Source organism: Epinephelus moara, chromosome 5, assembly GCF_006386435.1.
Source record: "Epinephelus moara isolate mb chromosome 5, YSFRI_EMoa_1.0, whole genome shotgun sequence".
Taxonomy (NCBI): Eukaryota; Metazoa; Chordata; class Actinopteri; order Perciformes; family Serranidae; genus Epinephelus; species Epinephelus moara.
Genome location: NC_065510.1, coordinates 26,296,128 through 26,318,998, shown reverse-complemented (window position 1 = coordinate 26,318,998; position 22,871 = coordinate 26,296,128). Strand labels below are relative to the sequence as shown.

Genomic DNA, 22,871 nt, shown 5'->3' with positions numbered 1-22,871 from the left:
TAATACTGAGGATATGAAAAAGGAAGGATATATACAGTATAAACAGTATTGACAGTCACTCCTCCACGACCTCCCTAAACATCTGGTCAGATCTGCACTAAACCCAGCGGTGCATGCAGGGCACAATGTGTCCAATCTGAAAGCTTCTTCAGATTTCAGCTTCATTCATCATGTCCGGCACTTTGTCATTGCCAAGGCCACACCCCCTTTTGCGGAAAAAAATGAGAGAAACACAAAAATGCTGGTAAGTTGTTGTGTAGCGGGTAAACCAAAGCTCTCACACTGAGTTGTGAGGCACATAAGCTATGTGAATATGTCAGTGTGGTAAATCGCTAAATGATGCTCATGACATTAGGCCCGTTTCCACCGCAGGAACTTCGGGGTAATTTTATGGGGCCGGGGCCGTTGGTGCGTGTCTCCACCACAGGAACCACCCCGGAAGGACAGAGTTCCGGAACTTTTACAGGGGCTAAACAAGTCCCTGCCTCGGAGTAGGTACTCAGTTACAGGGGCTAAACAAGTCCCTGCCTCGGAGTAGGTACTCAGAGCGGACCCGAGAATCTCCTGGCTGGGGCTTGGGGATTATTTGGTGCTGACTGGATATACTCAAGGCGGGATGTGACGTTTTGTAAATAACAACATGGTTATCGTAGTTTAGCTAGGCTAACCGTTAGCTGTTAGCGGTGTCTGTAATAACTCAATAAACGGTCCGTGAAAAAAATATTTTTCCAGCGGATATCTTAGTTACAACATGATTGAGCTAGCAAAGCAGTTTTGTGTTGCTATGTGTGGTATTTATTCAGTTTTGGGAAATCACGATGTCTAGAAAGCATCAGCTGACAGGGACAGCTAACAGCAGCAGCAAAGCTAACATCACGTCATCTGTTAAAAGCCTCCCGTTGTCGGATACGACATGAAACTACTCCGGTTAGCTCAATCATGTTGCAACTAAGACATCCGCTGGAAAAAAAAATTTTTTCACGGACCATGACCAGAGTACAGACACCGCTAGCGGCTAACGGCGTCCCTACGCCCCCCCCCGGTCAAAATGGTCGCGCAACAATTACGTCACATACAGAGCCCAGTAACTTTACAGGAACCTTCCTCCTACTCCGCTCTCTCAGTGGAGACACGGCGGTTGAGAGGGCAGAGCGAGAGGACGTTCCTGTAGTAGTTCCTGCCCCCCAAATAGTACCAGGAACTTCTTCAGTGGAAACGGGCCTATTTACTGCTGATGGATAGCTAACGTTGGCTTGAGTGGGAGGCAGCTGCAGTAAAGTCATACAGTATAGCAGCATCAGTCAGTCATTTCCAACTAAATCTCAGACTAGCCAAGATTAGACAGTTGGTTATTAACATGTTGGTTATTTACAGACAACACTTAGTCCAATTAAACCTGGTGATTTGTTCAAATTTGTATAGATGTGTAGTAAAGCAGTGACGAACAATTCTGTTGGAGCATTGATCCACTTAGATGGAGAAAACCTAGGGGGGCATGACAGTGAACCTAACTTATTAAGGTTTTACAAATGCTCAGGTTCAGCCAAGATCATAAAACAAACATTTGTTCACATGAAAAAAATGCACACAGAGTTGTCAAATTTATAATGCAGACACACATTGAACTGCTTTGACATCATTGGATCTTAGATTTTCTAACGCCCTAGAAAGGGCTGTGGCCTTGATATTTTGTAATAGCCTGTATGGGTCAGTCTGGTCTATCAGTTACTCACCGGCACATATTGTTGTCATGGGACATCTTTTGTTTGGCAAGCACACTCTCTCTGCTAGAATATAAAAACAGAACGAGGGGCGTTGGTGGCTTGGATAGAGCAGGCGCCCCATGTACAAGGCTTTGCTGCATGTCACCTCTCTGTCTCTCCCTTTCATGCTCCTCTGTCCTATTGATTAAAGGCTAAAATGCCCCCAAAAATATCTTAAAAAAAAAAACAGAATGAAAAACAATACGTTTGACAGTTAAGTAAGACAGTTGACTGGACTCATCAACTTTCAAGAGGCAGTCCTTAGTCCGACTACACATTCTACGTGCATTTACACTTTGCAACCAATTAAAAAGGTGGCCTTTAACGTCGGCATGATACGCGGCCGGTTGCCGTTATAGTTTAACTGTGCCCAGCATTGTCATGGGGAAACGTAGCGGGACAAGGACGAAAGTTAAGGCGGCAAAAGTCAGAGAGAGATGGGTGGGTTCAACAAACACCTACTTTCACCCAAGAGAGCAGTGTTTGCGTCCCATAAGATTCTAAAGCCAAACCCTGTTCTTTCTTTCCTAAACCTAATCACGTGTTTTTGTTTCCTAAATCCAGCCATGTGATTTTGTTGTTGAAGGAAAAATAAAACGTCAATTTGCAGTGTTGTACCGATGTAGTGAGTCTATTTTGAAAGAGACTGTATGTAAATGTTAGGTTTCTTGTGAAAACTAAGTGTCAATGCAAAACAATGCATGTAGCAGGCAGAACTTCACACGGTGTCCCAGAACGTCAACAACCAAAGCACCCAGGGTACGTTGCACGTCGTATGTGGACATGGAAACCAAACGTCAATATGTGATGGGATCAGAGTGAGAATGTGTTGCATATCCAGATACAGATGTCAATACCAGGTGCACATGGGGACTTACTGATCCCTTTGTCAGCCCTTGAAATGGCCAATTAGCTAGCTACAAACCCAGCCAGGTCAACCATGTAAATGTGTTGCCTTTCTTTGCTGGCCTGTTTAGCCAGCCAAGGTTTGACAATACGTGTGTTCATGCTTGTAGACACTGTGGCTAGCAAGCTAAGGATTGCTGCCATACATCTGTGGCTCCTTTATGTCCGTGTCATAGCATGTTGTCAGCCTGTCACTCCCAATCACAGTCATGCCTCTATAGGAGAATTATGTTTGTGTTTAATGCAAATGTGGTTTAAAATAAAATGTTTTGATGAGGTAAATTCAAATATTTTTCCACCTACACAGATGAATATCCAGGAGCACACCAACAGGTAGATGTACATGGGCATCCCCATTTTTGGAAAGGTTGTTTCAGAGTTGTTTCTTCCAAAGAAAGGAATGTTTTCAAATTTAAGCTGTTTTATATATTATTGATTTGGTAAAAGTGATCCTTGCTTTTATCTCCTCTCACTTAGACCGCTGTAACTCTGCGTTATTGCCTCAGTCAAAGGTCCCTCTCTTGTCTCCAATTTGTACAAACACAGCACCTAGGAGACTTCCTGGAGCACTGACTCTACCTTTATTGATTCTGCTGTTGATTTTTGTGTGAGTGTTATTTATTCGTTTGGGAAGCAAAGTATACCTGTGATTTTGAAAAGTGCTTTTTAAAAATTATTATTACTTCAATTATGTCATTGTAGATCAAGCACTAAATCTGTAAGATAGTAATTACATTTTTGAAAGCCCAAGCACTGATTTAAGTGGTGCACAGTGGTGCTTAAGCAGATTTTTTTCACTCCCACCCAAGTGCACCAATTTTCGGAGGATATGCGGCTTACCTTGGAGAGACACACACAGATTTGATAAATATGTAAACAAAAAACAGAAACCTGCAATATGTGCAGCGGGTTTTCTAATGTAAAGCACAACATTTGCATTCCAATAAACGCCCATAAAGTACAACATGATAATCAATTAAAGTGAGGTATGACAAACCCGAAAACAACAAATTACATTGCAGTTGAAAATGTGCTTCTGATTATTTGGTATATTAAAAACATATTGACAGCGAAGCAGGCGAGGTATATTATATTATATATGTACTCAAGTGGCATCATCACATAAAATGATACGACTATCTGCTGGGAAATCTTCAACATGTGGTCATTTTTACCAGATTTCCACATTAATAGGACCTCATTCACTCCATGATTTAGTGTCACCGTCTAGTCAGTTTATATTGTTTTTTTCTACATGATCTCGTTGAGAACTCTGCCAGGCAGCAAGATGCAGAGGCCAAAAATATTCCCAAAGCATCCGCAAATCATCCAAAATATATTACTCCAGGTATTATGCTCCATTCCACGCTGGCGTCAGGTGCTGTCTCAGCCAGACGGGGCATCTGGTAATGTGGGAACATTTGAAGCCTGTGTCTCCACCTGCCAAGTGCAGTTTTTAATGGCAATAAGCAACACATCAAAAAACATATGTTGACCAGACACTGGTGCCCACAGATGTATGATGAAAGATAGATCCCATGTTAGATGCGTTTGAAAAGCTGCCATCATATGTATGCTTTGACCAGGAACATCAATTATTTTATAGCATAATATTTCAGACATTGAATCTTTTAAACTGCTGGCTTCATCTCTGTGTTAAAGTAATGGGTATTTTTGGATTAAAACATACAGTAGGTCCGCTTTACACTTTATTTAAACATGACAGGACCACAATGTGTTGTCACTGCTAGAGAACAATGATGAGACAGTAATGTTCGGGTCTCTCACAGGCTTCATCAGCGATGGATTTTAAAACGTACTTTGGTGTTGAAATCTTAATTAATGACCACTGTGAGCACGAGGGATGCTTGCCCCCACTTATCAGTAGTAAATTCCCAATTATGTTTTCAAATCAGCTTCACTGTTTATTAGACATATGTGTCCTGCTGCCTATTGACAGGTGAAAATATAGTGAAGAAGACAGGTCTGATGATTACTCTGATTGTAGGAGTCAAATTTTTTTACCCTCTTTTACCCCTCTCCATGAGGTATGAGTGGGTGATGTGAAGATATATATCCTAGATGATACAAATTTGTCTACGGTCTACTGAGATGTCGCCATAATGTTTATCCCATGTTATATAACTCTATAATATCTCTAGTTTTATCAGGCAAGCGTGACCAGTGATAAAGCTCAATGAGCAGAACTGCTTTATGGCAATATTAGATTTTTACATGATTTTCCCATTAATGTGTTGAAGTATTTGTCAGCTATTTAACTCAGTAGATTAGTCTAATATTTTGACATAACTAAACTATGTTATGATATTTATCAATATCATATACCATGATAAAGTACCTATTAGGAAAATAGGAGCAAAAATGTATCATACAGACTAAAATAGCATGAGAATAATATCCTCTTAAAATCCTGAAATTGGCTCATTCACCATCCTTTGCAGTTTATTAAATTGCTTCAGTTTTCTTTGTGCATAAGAGATGATAATTAAGTGAGAAAAAAACTTCGAACAAGATGAGTACTGAATCTTCTGCTGCTGTAGCTTTTGTTACAAGGTCCAACTTAGGATCGCTGTCGTGACTAAAAGGGATTCTGGAGCTTTTTCAAACATGAAAGTGACATGTAAAACTGGCAGCCCATTTACGTGATATTGTGCATGTCTGAAGGGGGCTTGAGCAGAAAAAACATGAAAGGGAAAAGAACATGCTACATGGACGGTGTTTTGTCATGGAAAGGTATTTTTAAAGCAGCTAAGTACTGTAGTCGTGTTAGTCCCAAGTCTTCCATGTCTGGCATTAGGTAAGAACAGGACCAGCTCAGATGCCCATTATTTCATTCACTCACAATTAGCTGTTTGTCATTCTACATGTGTCGGGCTTGAGAGGCGTCATATCAGTTCTTTTATTTCCTTAACTTATTACAGCAATATGTGGTCTTCAGAGAAATTTGGTGAATTAATAAATGTCTTCACGTTCATCAATAATAGATTGTTCAAGAGAGCGGTGCACTTGTCATGCATTAAAATAAGTACAGATTCAGTTTTTTTGGTTAAATATTGAACAGAGGATTTATTCCATCATTACATGAGACTGTCTAACAAGGCTTACCAATGATTGTCTACAACCGTCGTGTGTCATTTTAATGTTTCAGGTCCTTTCAATAATTGAGAGCGAGAAAAATCACATTGTATATTCATAAGGACAGCCAAGTCTTAGCTCATCACACTGTGCTGTGTTCTTGTAACCCTGGTGCTTATACAGTGTGGGGTCAACTACCCCTTTTGAATTAATACATGTTTATAGCAGTGGTTTGACATGTTTACAACAAATCCTTCAAACTTGTTAAAATAATTCTTGGACCTGCTATCTGGTTAGTTTCATTCATTTACCTTGCCACTGCACCTATTAATGCAAGGTCCTTGGCTAAAACATTTGTTAGGTTATATCATTATTATACATGCAAATATTCACACCTTTTAATCCTCCTTCACATTCTGAATACAGTTAAGTGCTATTCTAATGTAAGATCTAATGGAGCTTATCAAACTACCTCATAATATGGCCTCTCTCCATCTCGCCAAGGTCAGAACTAGCCTGCCTGAATGACTATACACTTCCCCACCTTGGCACAGCTTCATAATAACTTTATTTTCATGCCCTTTCTTCCCTTTTCTTGCCCCACCCTCACCTTTTGCCTTTTAGTTCCCTCCGCAGGGGTTGTGTATTTCTCTTGCTTCACATCCTGCTGCACAAAAACATAAATACCCTCAAAGTCAAACACATAGACACCCAGATATAGACATGCACACAAACACGGTTACAAAGTCACACAATGCCGTCCCCGGATGATTGAGGGAGTGTGTCCTTTCTAGTGTTTGGCATTGTCCTTCTTTATTCATATTTATTACCAATGAAATATGAATGACGGAACTCTTGCGGACATTTTCTGTTCCCCTGGTTCCACACGTACCACAAACATGCAAAAAATAAAATAAAAAAATAGCACTGGCCAAAAGTGTGTCCCCCAAACACATGTACACACATTTCTCCACATTGCTGAAATTTTGATGTGGAAAAAGGCTGTTGGGCTGTTAAAAGACTGTCTAGCAGGAAGGCGGTTTTTATCGAGGACAAGCAGGAAGGCACTTGGAACTTACATCAATGTTAAACAAATAAAAATGTGATATTTCAAACAAGACCTTTCCACCATATTCTGCTGTCAAATAAAGACAACAAACATTTGTGTTTTGCAATTCAGTGTCTGGGTGGGTGGATAATGATGCACACTGCGCGTTAGTAAGTGCAGAGCAATCTCTGGAAAATACAAACCCTGGTGTACCCAGGTCAGAAAAAGCATATTTAAGTTTATGATGTGAAAGTGCACCTGTATTAAGATTACTCAGAGCGGATGCACTGAAATTGCTTTGAATTGAAACCAATTTCTTATTTTATTTAGTAAATATAGTAGAGGTAAAAGGGCATTAGTGTTAAGATCGTGAATAATTATGGACGATGTTGTGTTTGTTTCTCAGTCGCTAAAATTTCCATATCTAAGTGTACTGTTGTTGTGCCTTCAAATTAAACATGAAAATTGTAGCTTGTTCTGGTATAATATTGAAAAATATGTCCGCAAAAGTGCAGGGAGTCATTTGATTCAATATCAAATGTTTGTGGTATTTGGTTTGGTTTATTGACAACCTTTCTCAAACATTTATAAAATGCATATCAGACAGGGAAAGAACAATGAAGTCCTTATGAAGACTTATTTCTGTCGTTGTCCCTGGTGCTAACACAGTTCACCAACCGTCATTAAGATAGAGACAGACATTTAATGCCCAACATTAAGAAAAGAGACTCAAGAATTAGGAAAATGTTAACAATGTATTGTTTCAGGAAGCAGACATGGTAAAAAGTACCATGGACACCCTTGAAAGAAATCGCATGAAAGACATCTTTATGTTTGTCACAGTTCAAGTATAAAAGTAAAACAGAAAAATCACAGTATCAAAATTCTATTAGGGAGTAATAGTCTTTGCATACCTTCCTGAAATAATTGTTAAAGTAGCTGGGAGCACGTCTATGTAAAATCCTATATTTAATTGAATATTACATGTTCAGTCCTCCACTGGAAGCCTGCAAAGCGCTAAGAACTGACACCTGCCAACATTATTCCAAGCTCTTAGCCTCTAACCAGCTTGTCTTGTCTTGTCTTGCTTAAGGTTTATGTTTTAAGGTTTTTGAGAGGGTGCATGGATACATGGATTAATAGCATAGTTAAAATAATGATTGATCAATAACTCCCTCCAAACTGTTAGGCTGTCTGCCTGTTAAACAACAATATCTTATTTTCTATTCCTACACATGTTAAATACAAAGATGTGGTGCTGAGTAACTAGTAAAGCAATATCATTATATTCATTCAGTCATGTTAAGTAATTGATTTAGTTTTTAAGTAATTTGCCCAGCACTGGTGGCAATGTCCTGTTGACGTCCTTTTCAGTTGACAAACAAAAATATAAATGCAAAGGTTGTTATTTCTGTAAATTGACTTACAACAACTTGTAGAGCTGCATCAATTTCAACCACACTATCACCACATTTTCTGTTGTTATTTTTTCCAATGTAGCTAAGTAGCCAGCTATGTAGGAGGATTACAGCCCAATTTTTTAATCCTGCCTACAAAGCTCTCATTGGTCAATTGTGTCTCAAACTGGCAGAAACAGCCATCATTGAGCACAAGTCAAACCTTTCTGAATCACTAATAGGTGCTTTTATGGCAAACTCATTCTTGAACCTGACCTATTATCCAAACAAGATAGATTTGAACTACATCTAGACCCTAATTCTATTAACATCAGCTCCTGGGTAGCTGAATCATCTGCATGTAAGAACAAAGTCCTTGAGCAGGCAGATTTCATGTACTTAATACTGAATAAAGCAAAAATGAATATACAGGGGGCCCAGGATTATGCCTTGTGACACTCAACAAGTGATGATCATAGGCTCAGGGTGGTACTGCTGGTTCGTCCCTGACAGATAAGACGCCACCCAGCTTAGAGTTGTATCATCATGGTCAGTTCCTTCAGTTTAAAAGAATAATTGGTTACTGAAGATTTTAAATGAACACTAAAACTTGTATCGACCAAAATGTGATTAAGTCTGGAAAAAAAAACACCCTCAAAATCAACGGATATTTTCAAACCACTACGACTATAAAATATTTCTCAGAAGTGCTTTGTTACAGTGACTGCAGCTGTAGTCTTACAAGAAATGTGTCTACATGAAATATACAAATAGTGACACTGAGGTAGATGTATTGATCACCTGATACATATTGTCACAAGATCATTTTAACTGATGCTGATAATCCCAACCTCAGAGCTTAACTGCTCGCTTCTGTAGCGAGAATATGTCATCTGCAAGTGTATTATTAGGGTCCGGGCAGCTAAGCTGCCAGGACACTATTGTAATCCTAGGTCTTCTTCTTCTTCTTCTTCTTCTTCTTCTTCTTCTTCTTCTTCCTCCGATGAAATCATACTTCCCATGGGTGAAAACTCACCAAACTTTGCACAAAGGTCCAGTCTCATGCCAGATATCCTCAGCTGTAAACTCAAGCCAATAGTCCTGATGGTGGCGCTACAGCAAGCGTCTAAAGTTCAAAACTTTGAAAATTCATAACAAATCAACCATACGTGCTACAACTTCACAACTTTCATCAAACTGTAGCCCCAATACTGAAGAAACTTTTGTACATTTAAACCTATTAAAAATTATGAAGTTCATCACTCTGTTTTTTTCAAAAACTGTAAAACTTCTTAAACCTATCTCCTCCCACAATTTTTGCTCAATTGACACCAAACTTGCTACAGAGCATCTTCAGACTGTCCTACAAAAACTATGTTTCTCAGATTTTTGATTTATCAAAAATTGAGCCTACAGTGCATCAAAATGTTTGACTGTAAACGGTACTGTAAACATATACATGCAAATTCTTGCTAAATAAATCTTCAATGTTCATGAAAAAAATGACAAAATTCTAGAGTCATGGTAGATGATGTGTGGCAAATTTCAGAATTTTATCTCAAAAACTGAATTTTTGACAGCATTTTGAATTTTGCTCTAATGTGAACAATTGGAGTCAATGTAAAAATGGCAATTTTAAACATCAGTTTTTCACTTATGGAGCAAATCAATCATTGTTACAAACAAATTACCAACATCTCCATGCTGTCTAGATGCAATATGTGTATTTTCAGATTTTTGTCTTAATAACTGAATTTTTTACAGTGGTTTCAAATCTGCCTTTCCATGCACAGATGGCTGCTTTCCTACACAACAGTGAATGGCTTACTCAATTTGTGAAGCCACTGTTGAGTTGCTACTTGCCAATTAGCTCAGAGCAGTAGATGACCGTCTTAGGTTCCAGAGGTTGCGGATTCGAGCCTCAACTAGTGCATAATCCACATTGTAATGTAAACATCTTCTTGTGCTCCAGCTTATCACTGTGCAGCAAGTCTTTTTTCTGCTAGAAAATCTGCCTTCTCATGCTTGACAATAAACCAAACTTTGCACAAAGATCCAGTGTCAATACTTCAGTGTGAAACCATCTCAGGCTTCTCACTTTGCACATAGCTCAACTAGTTAAACATCAGTTTTTCACTTATGAAGCAAATCAATCATTGGTAAAATAAATTACCAACATCTCCATGCTGTCTAGATGCAATATGTGTATTTTCAGATTTTTGTTTCGATAACTGAATTTTTTACAGTGGTTTGAAATCTGCTTTTCCATGCATGGACGGCTGCTAAACCTGCACGTCTGGCTTAGTCAATTTGTGAAGCTACACGAGTTGTCACTGAGTAATTAGCTCAGTGAAATAGAAATTGATTCTTAGTCTCAGAGGTTGTGAGTTCAAGCCTCAGCTGATGAAAAAGGCAGATTGTGTTGCTAAATTCCTAAATGTCTTCCAATTCTTCTGCTTGTTGCTCAGAATTGCCTAAAAATGCCCGGACCCGACCCATCGCTGCGCAGCAGCTATAATTTCTAGTGACTTTTTAATATCATTTTTTATCAGTTAAAAGTGATTTGATGTTACATGACAGCTGGATGAGTGTTGAGCTGTCAGTATCGGGGACATTTATTATTATATGTAGATATAGTGTGGAGTGTGTATGTGCACACGTGTGTGTCTGTACCTTCCCTCAATATTTACTTTGTCTCCAAAACCTCCCTCTCTAAAACCTTACATTTCAAAAACATTGTTCAAGGTTTATGTACACATCATAAACCTTAAACACACAAACAAGCATACTTTTGCGTTTGCATACTGCAAACACTGTATTCCGCCCCCTTACCTTGATGAAGGGAAATGGTTTACCTGTACAGAACTCCAAACTCCACACTTGACATGCTTACTGCAGGTAGCCACCTCTATTGCATGCCCAAGACATTACTAAGTGTGTGCAACTCTGCTCCTATCAGTGACGCTCATGGCACTGCATTATATTTTTCAATTAGTACAAAAGATGTGAATAAACTTTGATGAAATAATTCAAGAAACTTGCTGCCAATCAAACTGAATTTGGAAAACCACTGCCAACTTAAGAAAGAAAGAAAGAAAGAAAGAGACAGAAGGAGAGAGAGAAAGAAAAAGAAATAACGAGAGAAAGAAAGAAAAAAGACAGAAAGCAAGCAAAGTGTTTTTTTCCAAGGATTCCACACCTTTTAAAACATTTCCCAATATGTGCTCGAAGACGTCACAACACCATCTGCATGGTGTTTTAATTTTTTTACCCAACTGAGACACAACTCAGCACAGACTGCCCGGTAATGTAACAAGTTTGGCTAGCTTCTCACAGTACTATTACAGCCAAATAAAACTAAGAAACAATAAAGGTGGGTGGCCCACTCTTCTTTTAACTTGCACACCATGTATTGTTCCCAACGAACACCAAAATGAAATGCTCTCCTCAAAAAAGAGACATGAAGTCCTCACTACGAGCAGGGAGCGCATACCTTGCTGCTGCAGTTCCCCTTTTTCTCAGCGTTCTTTCGACCCTAAACTCTGGCTTAGTTATGGCTAATCTTTTGATCTATCTGAAAAACAAACAGTGCAATTTTCTTCTAACAATGCAAATAATAATTAAAACATTTCATGAATAGGAAAATACTATATCTAGTATTCATTTATTCCCCTTTGATACAATGTATCCCTCGCAGATCATGCATTACGAACTGGCTGTTAGCTGTTTGGGACAGCACTGCTAACTTCGCCTATGTTGTCATGTTATTTTTTAGCGAATAGAAAACTGATAGCACTTGACAACATCAAATTCATTTGATGTGCATGTTATTTATCAAACAGGTGCACCGGCCTGGAAGCGCAGTTTGCCTGTCATCTGAGACATAGCTTGCGTGCGATCAGTGAAGTGTGCCTCTCTTCTTCATGCAAATGCGTTTAGCATTTAAAGGAGGAATGCACACATAACAGAGGGAGATCTGATAAAAGTGGTTGACTGCACATTCTGGTACATTTATTAAGGCTAGCACAGTATTCAAGGGTCAGTTTTACAAGGAAAAATCTTTGCTTCTGCAAAGCAGGTGCAGATTTGAAATGGTATATTAAAGGAAGGTTGTGGTGGGGGAGATGAAAATTAATAATCCTGCATTCTGCAGAAATCACCATGACAGCAGAAACATGTGTAGGAGAGCTACAGTGAATTATTTAGAAATGAGAGTGACAGCTTCTTAGAAAGAAAAGTAGTGCAGTAATAATAAAGAAGCACAATATTGCACAGTTTTCTTACAAAAATATAAAGAAGGTGGAGAGTTGTGGCTTTGTGGTCATTCAACCTGAACTTGAACTTGACATCCTCGGAGCTAATGCATTACGGTGATTGCACACTTGACATGTAGTTGCAGTGGCATGTATTTTTAAAGACATTTTATATGTTTAATGACTTCTGCTGCATTGGTTTTACAAACCTTACGACAATTTTATCGTAATAGATGCCAAACTTATTTAGTTAGAGTTTAATCAGGGACTTAGTAAATGGCTTGGAAACTTTAACATTTCATTTAATGGGAACTCAGCATCATTACATTTTTATTTAATTTTTGGGGCTTGATTTCTTTTATGATTTATTACCCCATCGTATCCCCATTTCACCACTGAACTGCGTCTTTGGAGATCTCGTTTATATGCAGAGCGCACCTAAAAGACAGTCCTAGTTACTGATAATTAGCTGCTGCTTTAGTAAATCAGACGCTAATTTCATGTAGATTGCGAGCACAAATATGTACATAAATCTGGCCCTGACACTCAGAGTTTGGAACTGGGTATTATGGGGATTAACAAACCAAATTGAAAAAAAAAACACATTTGATGAAGAAAAAAAATGCTTTTCAAACACTAAGAAGAAACTTTATAGAAAATGGGGTGGCGAGACATCATTTTAAGGTGGCAGCTGCTTTCATGTGCTACCTCAGTGGCTGTGTCACAGCACACAAAAGAAATTATGATGTACCGTATTATTCAACCTTGAGACTGCAGAGAGCTTACAGCCAACTGTTATCTCATATAATGCAATAAGCATACGCTGTAGGTTAAATGTTAATGTGAAGTTTCACTTTTTCTCTTTCTCAAGAAACCCGCTGTAAAGCAAATGTTAATTACGAAATAACTAGATTTAGGTACAATGACAGCGTCATTGTGGAGCCAGTGGTTCCACAATGTGATCATAGGATGATGAAGGAGATTGATGACCTGACTTTTTTTACTGACTTGATATATTTGATAGAAAAATACATTTTCATTCATCACTCTCCATTAGCCCACCACTCCAATTGCATTTATTGCTGTCCAGCCCTTTTGTTTTGATGTTGTTGTTTTTTATTATTATTATGACTCCACCAGCATCTAAAGATCTAATTATAAAATTCAATGTTCAGCTCTCCTTGCACTGAATACTTGTCAAATTTATATAGACATCGATATTTGAGAAATAGCCAATAACTAATTAGAAGAATGAAAATAAAACAGAAAAACAAATGAGATAAAATGTTTATGAGATAACAGTACCAGACACAGTAATATTGGATTGTCACATGGGGTCAGCAAAAACTGAGATACTTTTTGGAAAGGCCTCACAAAGATAAGAGGCTTTTTATGATGCATGTAACAATTGTAACCTTAAAGCAATACTCCACCTAAATAGATTTGCGAATGTAGCCTCATCTCGGCCCAAAAACAAAACAAAAACCCCCAAGAATGACAGGAATGTGTTTAACATACAAATGGACAGTGGAAAAGTTGGTTGTACTGTAAAAGTTCAAGAAGTTTCAGGTGGTGATGGTGGTGTGTCTTCCTTAAGCTCGGGTCCTCTACCAGAAGCCTGGGAGTTTGAGGGTTCTGTGCAGTATCTTAGCTCCTAGGATGGCACTCTTCTGAACAGAGACCTCAGATGTTGTACCTGGATTCTGCTGGAGCCATTCTCCCAGTTTGGGGGTCACAGCCCTGAGTGCTCCGATTACCAATAGCACCACTGTTGCCTTTATTCCCCACATCTTCTCTAGCTCCTCTGTCAGCTCTTGGTATTTTTCAAGCTTCTCGGGTTCCTTCTTCCTGATGTTGCTGTTGATTGCTACATCTTTCTGTTGTTTGTTGATCAACACGATGTCTGACTCCACACACACAAAAAAAGGTTAGCAATAAAATCTGTTGAAACTGATTGAATTCCTTTTGCTGTTCATGAGGAAATGCTCACAGGCCCATTTCAAGCCTACCAAGATTGAATGCTTGCTATTCAAAAGACAGATTTTGGGTGGAGTATCGCTTTAAGATATTTTGGGGAAACAAGGCCCACGTAACCGCGAGCCTAATTTGTTTTGTCATCTAGAGACACTATACAGAGCTGCTTCATTGGCGATGAATGAAAGAATGATATTGTGGACTGATAGATTTAAGCAATTACACCCACACGAGCTTTATTTAATAGGAGTTAGGGCTAACATTGTTGAACCAAAAAATGTGCTTAGATCCGAGGAAAATCACCCTGGGTTGTGTTACACAGTGCACAAAGACGTCCTCTGATTCATTGTCACTGAAGCAGCTTGAGGGCCTCTTAACGCCAGCTCCCATTTGAGCACAGGGTGTGTTGTTTCTAGCTTTGACAGTGGCATCATTTTCACAAATCTAGATTTAACTTTAGCCATGAAAATAAAAACATTCTTGGACAAGACTAATTTGTTGCTCAGAGGCATATTTGTACAATTTAGGAAACATGTCTAGATGAGCACAAACAAAAGCTATGCACATTTTATTGCAGTAAATCAGCTATCGGATACTCTTCCACCATTATGGGACGTTTGTGAAGAGTTAACACCCTCGGCAGAATACTAGAGAATTATGCCACTGAATAGTGTTACATTATTAAGACCTTGTATTTTCAGTTTTGTGGAAATATTAGCATAAATGCTAACACAGAGAGAAACAGTTACCCCTCATGACATCTCTTTTGGAAGCTTATCACAGGAGTCAGCGGATATGATTTTAAGCACAAATGCAAATCCTGCAAGACAGCGAGAACACTCACTGACCCAAAGTTTTCCAGCTATGTTGACCATTATGGAAACTGTGTGCAGCACACTCCAGCTCCTAGTAATGTTAGCTCTGATGCTAACTCCAGGGAAAGTTAGTGTAATCTTGTCCCATTGGTTGGAGCTGACACTAATTTCCTGGGACAGGAGTGTAGCGGTGTGTGATTTAGCGGCGTATGCTAAGTGCTGCTGGAGCTGCAGGCTAGTCTGTGGGCACCAGGGCAGAGAGAGCAAGCTGGGAAAGTACTGACTTGACTAACTGGCCTGATTAGACCGGGTGTGAGATGACATAGATCAGATACACACACTAAGCCAGCCGGAAAGACAGATTGGCAGAATTAGAGAGAGACTGAAAAAAATGAAATACATTAAGATAAAGATGATTACCATACATAGATGCAAAGTTAAAAAACAAGGAGAGGGCCGGATGAAGAGATACAGAGACAGTGGGTTAATTTTGTGGACGTGATGTTTCCTCCTGGGGTGTTTTTCAGCTCTGCTGGACTGTGGTGGTGTAAGAAATTGGCTGAGATGCAACGTAGCATTCGCATCATGGTTTCATTAGCTCTCATTCAGCCCAAGGCATTTCACACTGCATTTCCTCTACTCATCTGCTTCTCTTAGATCTGCTCACATTACAGGAAAAGGTAACACAGAGTAAGCTGAAGTAGGAACAGGAGCTTAAACTCCTCTGTATTAGCCTGGAATTTGGTTAGGATATAGAGTTGAAAGAAATGTTATTTTTCAACTCGACAAATGTTATTGATTGATGCAGACACTCGGGTGCCTTTAGCGATTTGGAATGTTTCCCCTCATACCCCCATGACTGGGGTAAATCAGATTACATTTATTTCAGGATTATTTTATCCATTAATAGCTGGCACTTTACTTTGAACATGGCCTACAGGCTTAGATTATGTTCAAATAAAGGCAGACAGTGGAAGAGAGATTTAGGGCGTCTCACGAAGCCCGATTAGCACTTTAGCAAAAATAAAGTTAGGTTTTAACCCTGCTCTCCTAATGGCTGCCCACTCTGAAACTAAATTAAATGATTTTTGAATAGTGGAGGACAGAAAGAGGACAGTAAACCCCCAGCTCCAGTTTGTGCCTATCATATAATCTTTGGTTTTGCACTTGAGACTTGCACTAATAATTAGATTCAGGTCACATATCTGAGTCACACTGTTTTTATCAAAGATAAATACAAGCCGCTCTTTGAGAAACCCTGCGGGCCGGTTTACAGCGCTTACTGCGTTTTTGAAGACATGCTCAGAATACACAAGACTCTTATACACCGATGATCCGAAATAAATTCTGTCCACAACATGGTGAAGTCGATTTTGAACTCTTTCACAAGGTGTGACTCAACTTCTTTCAAACACACAAAGATAGCAAAAAGTGGGAGTTCTTGCTTGTCTTGTAGGACACACAGAAAATCTGAAGATGTTATATGCAGGAGGACACAAAATAGAAAATAACATGGTTTTAGATAAATAAAAACATTAGGAGTTTCAGTTTTTGCAACAAACAAAGTTCCATCTTGTTTATTTTCTTATAGCTTGATACAATGATGTTTTCCTATCATTATGCATGTACTGATAGGCGATATGTTATCAACCCCTCTGTGTAAACACACCTTGTGGGATTAGGAAGTCCTGAGAATAGACTGTTATTTTGTAAACACCTTGAAGGCTGGTTATCTGGGATTAACCTTTTTTGATAAGATTTAAGCAGCTCATAAAATAAGGACGTATCAGTATTTTTTGCCTTGACAGTTTGTGAACATATAACCACCTGACAACATGGTAACAACATGGCATGTGTACAGGAGAAACTGGGGACTGAACTGCCACCTCTGTGATTAATCAACGTCCTGAGCACAGCCACCCAACATACAGTATGTCTCACCTCACCTGTGACAGGCTGCTGACAGGCGGTGCTGTATATGTACTTAGTGGGTGAGCTTTGTAAATAAATCCAGAATTGTAATCGTCTGGTTTTGTGACGCAAACTGTCACCGTTTCTTCGCAAGGCGGTTCTTTGGGTTAATATTTTGTGTTTATGTTTTCAGGGTATGATGGGTGTAGTGGGCTGGATGTTGCTCCTACTCTCCCAGATGATGGTGCCTGTGGCGTCCCAGAAGCCTCCAGGTCTCAGTGTGGGTGTGATCATGGGCCAGACGCGCCACATTTCTGATCAGGAGCTCCGCCCACCTCGGCGCCCTGATGATGCCCTTGACGTCTCTGTGGTGATACTGAGGGTCAACCAGACAGACCCTAAGTCTGTGATTACACAGGTGAGAAATCGATATTACATCAGTGTTACACACATACTGTACACATGCAGTTTATAACACACACACACACACACACACACACACTGCCTGTCTGTGTCTGTTTGACACCTGAGTTTATTTCACTGTGTCCCAAGGTGTGTGAGCTTCTGTCTCGCACTCGTCTCCATGGCCTTGTGTTTGCCGATGGCACCGATCAGGAGGCCATTGCCCAGATCCTTGACTTCCTCTCCGTTCAGACGCAACTTCCAGTCCTGGGAGTCCACGGAGGCTCCTCTATGATTATGGCTGACAAGGTGAGTGACTGTGACACAAACAAAACACACTCCTGCTTTTTCTCTGGATACACAGTGTTTTTGTTTTGGAGATTAGGAAGTTGCAATCCCTCATCTCAGTCACCTTTAAAATGTTGACAGACAATGCTTTTCAAACTACACTTTTTTTCAGATGTGCTGGCATGTAAGCAATTTGCTCATATCAAGTTAATTTCATTTAAAAATTCACAACGCAACAAAAGTTACCTCATGACACTTTTCATAGAGAGCAGGTCAAAATCATACTCTATAATTTACAGACACCAACCAGTTCCTCCAGATACTTATTTCCATTACCAGTAAGTCACTATAAAATGAACTGCCCATTGGAGAGATTTCATGCTTATCTTCAGCTGGTGGGAATATGAAACCCCAGCTTTTGATAAATGTTACATTTTGCTTCCTGTGAGTCATTTTAAAGGAGCAGTGTGTGGGATTTAGTGGCATCTAGATATGAGGTTTGCAGATTGCAACGCACTAAAACTTCTCCCATGTGCCCTGCTTGCACTCTCGGTTCGGATTCCTTCGGTCTTTACTGTTCACAGGAGATATTTAGCTGGTCGTAATTATCTGCAGAAGTCTCATGTTCTCCAAAACAAGCGAACAAGCTGATTAAAACCGGTAAAAACACTGAATAAAGCAGTTTTATGTTGCCAATCAATGTTTGTGTCATCACAGATGGGCCGCTAGCCCAGCGTCTGCTGATGTGTGCTCACCTTTTTTCTCTGATATCTTAAGTTCAAGATTTTCAGGAGGTCTTTACGGTGAGCTGAATTATCGACGAAGGTCTTTTTGTCTCTGAAACGAATGGACCTTGTGATTTAAACTGGTAAATACACTGAATAAACAGTTTCACCCTAAAAATCTTTGTTTTTCCGATGCTGTTCAGCTCGTTGTCAAGGGGCTGCTTACTACAGTGGTAGATGCGAAAACGTGAATGACCCTGTCTAGAGCCAGTGTGTGGTTTGTCTGTTCTGGGCTACTGTAGAAACATGGCGGTGCAACATGGCGGACTCCATGGATGAGGACTCGCTCTTTATGTAGATGTAAATGGATCATTCTAAGGTAATGAAAACTAGGGTTGGGTCGTATGAGAAGAAAAAAAAAACGGTCCGTTTTTTGTGAAAAACCACATCAAGTCGGTAATACCAGATTTTCGCCACTTGGGGGCGCAATTGACTCATTTATAATAAAAAACGACCATATAACAACAGAGTGACAGCAATACTTTGTTTCTTTTATTCCTTACAAATAAATTTTGCAGCTTACTCAATCAGTGCAAACAAGGGTTGCCTCCTTCGTCTGGCTCAAAGCCAAAGTGTTGCCATAGTAACGCATTCTTTGATTTCTTCGAGACTAAATTGTCCGCCATTATCGACTCCCCAGGCTACAGTAGAGGCCTCAGCGCAGGCGCACTCGCACCCCCTTGCCCAGTCCCCACCCCACCCCCACCCCCCTCTCTCTCCTGCTCGCTGTGCGCTTGGCGAAGAGGCAGACACAGGTGCTCACAGACTCGGGCGTACTATAAGCGGAGTGGACTCAGGAATGTCGGAATGTCCACAGTCATTCGGGCTTCCATAGTCGAGCGCACTTCCATGTTGTAGTTTCCTGTAAAAATGTCCGTGAAAAATCCCCGCAATGTGATAAATACATGCCGACCAGTCTTTTGTGTAACACTGGTGCGCGGAGCGGAGTCCGCACGGTTGTGCTTTGCGCGCACAGGGCTTGCGGGCGTCCTCTTTTACCGGGCGGACCTCCGCGGAGTCCCCCCGCGTACGTTCCGCTCGAGTATGTGGTCCNCCTCTTTTACCGGGCGGACCTCCGCGGAGTCCGCTCCGCGTACGTTCCGCCCGAGTATGTGGTCCGGTCGGTCTCAAAAAAAAAAAAATCCCCGGTCCAAGACGGAGTACCGAACCGAATTGGTATTACTGAGAACTGACCCAGCCCTAACAAAAACACGTTGATTCTTAATGTTCAAGTGATTATACACACGCAAAAAAACAAAACAAAAAACATACTTAATATTCCATTTCTGCCAATGTACTCCCCTTAATCCTTCACACTGGACCTTTAAGCTGTTTCCAGTGGATGTCTAATGGCTATCTTGAGGTTTTGTTGAACTGAGAATGGACATGGTTAACTTTTATCACACATAAATTGTCTGAAGATGTTTTAGTCAGCGTGTTGTAGATTAGAAAATGACACACTAGAGGCTTTGGAAGCTTGTTTGTGCTATCACTGCTGCTCTGTCAGATGATTTTTTTTGTTTAAGTACAGAGGAGAAACACTGCCAACGCACTGGATTGATGGCTGGTATCACCCGGCACATTTTTATGTTAATTAGCCTTATAAAAGGTTACTTAGTGCTCATTTAAAAGTACAGTATTCATAAGGTCAGTCGAAGTCTTTGCATAGAACATGCAGCATTCTCTGGTACATCATTTTGAGAACAGATGATCAAGCATTGTTTAAATGTGTAATAATGCATTTTCTGCTTGGTCTGAAACTGGGCTATGCAAAGCCAAAAAAAAGAATCACGCATCAAGTCTACTGCACTCAGTGGGATGCCAGAAAAATAGATTCCCAGTTTTTAAAAGAAAAAAAAGAAGCTATCCTTTAAGATCGGATTTTTGTTTTATTTTGGTGTGATGCTCAGTGCAAAGTTAGGGATGTACATCTCTTTCTTAGTTGAATTCTCTCTCTGGTACTGACTCTGTAGACCTCGCTAACTGACAGACAGACTGAAGGAGCTTTGATAAAAACACAACTGGTTCTTTAGCTTTTAAATCTCTCAGGGCACAGCAGCCAAAACACAGGAACCAATAACTGCAGCAATACAGCGGCCTTTTGAAGTAGTGGTTGATGGGGGAGGCAGTGTGAGTGTGAGAAAACACAAGAAAAAGAGACAGCGAAAGGTAAGAGAGACAGTGAGAGTTGGCTTGAAGGTTGTAGGAGTGAGGTTGTAACATGAAGGTCACTGACTTAAATCTCCCACCGAGAATATAATGATAGGGAAAATAAATAAATTGTGTTTTTCCCGCCTTCAATCGCTGCCGTTGATGTGCCATTAAACGAGGTACTTAACCCCCAGCTGCTCTAATTGAACTGCTCAGTGGCCAAAAGTACAAGAGTGCGGTCATTCTCGGCAGCTCCCAGGTGTGAGCGCGAGTGTGTGTAGCCCGTAACTAACCAGCCCCCCTGCAACTGTTCCTGCAGGCCTGTCCTGTAAATATCAAAGTCTTCCTGCCTGGTTTAAATTAAGGGCAAAAGCAGCCCACTGGCAGGCAGATTCGGAGGCTCAGTGAGTCAGCAAATCATTTGAAAAAGCATTGTTGGTAGATTGGTGTTTTTTCTGAAGTTCTGATGTGTGTGGTTGTTGTAGTTCTCATTTACAGTATCTGCCCCGTCCAGAAGGACATAGTTCAGATGTGTGTGGAAAAGATGTGAGAGGATATTGATGATTTTCCTCCCCTGGGTCCATCTTTGAATAATTCTTTTTGTTGTTGTTTTTTTAAGTTCCTGCAACTAAGGATTGCTTTCATTATCTGCTGATTATTTTTGGTTTAATCAATAGCTTCTTTGCATTTGAGGTCCGACATCGGTGCACTGTCCAGATGGAGGACATGCAGCTGGAGGCAAAGATGACCAACACATGCACAAATGCCTGTGCCTGGCTGTTTCAATCAGTCACATTGGGGGGAGCACTTTAAGTCCCAAATATTGACGGATATTAAGAGGAAAAGTAAAAAAAATAAAATAATTAAAAAAAAAACATTTTTAATATCATTGAGAAACAGCAGCAGATGTTGATCCGAAACCTCCGTCGTTCAGTCTGGAGAAGCAGAGTCAACTTATTTCAAACATAAACTGTAAAGCGTTGTGTCAAACGCGCCTCAGGTTGGAGGCAATTATAATGGGCTGTAACAACTTCTGTGTTTTTAGCCATGACCTACATTTTTTATGGCATTTTACAAGATCTCTGGGAACGGTCGACACAGTAGATGGATGGTAGATACTAAAGTTAGCTACTGTTACCTAGTAACATTAGCCCCACAGCAGAGCAACACATTCTCACTCCGACCTCGTCACATATTGATGTTTTAATCATGGACTTTCCACGTCCACGTACTAAGTGCAAGGCACCCTGGGTGTGTTGGTTGCTGACGTTCTGGGACACCATGTCAACTTCTTTTACACTTCCGTTTCCACAGGAAATTCAACGTTTACATGCAGTCTCTTTCAAAATAACACACTATGTTGGTACAACACCGCGAATTGACTTTTTTTTTTTTTTTTTCTTCAACAACAAACACACATGGTTGGGTTTAGGCAAAAAAACACGTGGTTAGGTTTAGGAAAAAACGAACAGGGTTTGGCTTTAGAATCTTACGGGACGCAAACACCGCTCTCTCGGGTCAAAGTTGGTGTTTGTTGGACCCATCCACCACTCCTTCCCGCCTGCCCCACTTGGACTTTCACTGCCTTAACTTTCATCTTTGTCCTGCTGCGTTTCCCCCTGAAGCAGCCGGTTGCTGTTACTGTATCATGCCAACATTAAAGGACGCCTTTTTCATTGGTTTCTGACGTTGCAAGTCACTGCCCAAGTGTTGGATTTCGACGACTTCGGAGTGGGACCATGCTCAGCGGAGCATTGTTGTATAGAGTTAAAATATAAAAGACAGTAATGCTCATTTCAGTTGTTGACCCAACCGCACACAAAATAGTTAAAATCCTCTATACTGCTGTACGCTGTCATCGACTCACCATGTAACATCAGTAATGTTAGGAGGTCTGGAGGATGTGGTAATTTGTAACGACAATCATATCCACAGCAGCGGGCAAATTGGTCAAGTTGTGGGAGGAATCACTTTGCCTTGTTTTGTATGGATCACATCCAACATGAGTTTCAGTTTTCTGATGATACTTGCTGCCTGCAGGTTCATCCAACCATTTTATGTAGTCGTGTTCCTCTATTTCCA

The 22,871-nt window shown here is 40.2% G+C and overlaps 1 protein-coding gene across 1 annotated transcript in view; it reads left to right on the top strand.

The window, feature by feature from the left end:
* grin2ab (glutamate receptor, ionotropic, N-methyl D-aspartate 2A, b) overlaps nucleotides 1-22,871 on the top strand; it is a 125,979-nt gene that overhangs the window by 12,259 nt on the left and 90,849 nt on the right. Inside the window, exons 3-4 of the mRNA XM_050044961.1 lie at nucleotides 17,357-17,581; nucleotides 17,716-17,874. Of these exons, the coding sequence (XP_049900918.1) occupies nucleotides 17,357-17,581; nucleotides 17,716-17,874 (384 nt within the window). The remainder of the gene's footprint in view (nucleotides 1-17,356; nucleotides 17,582-17,715; nucleotides 17,875-22,871) is intronic.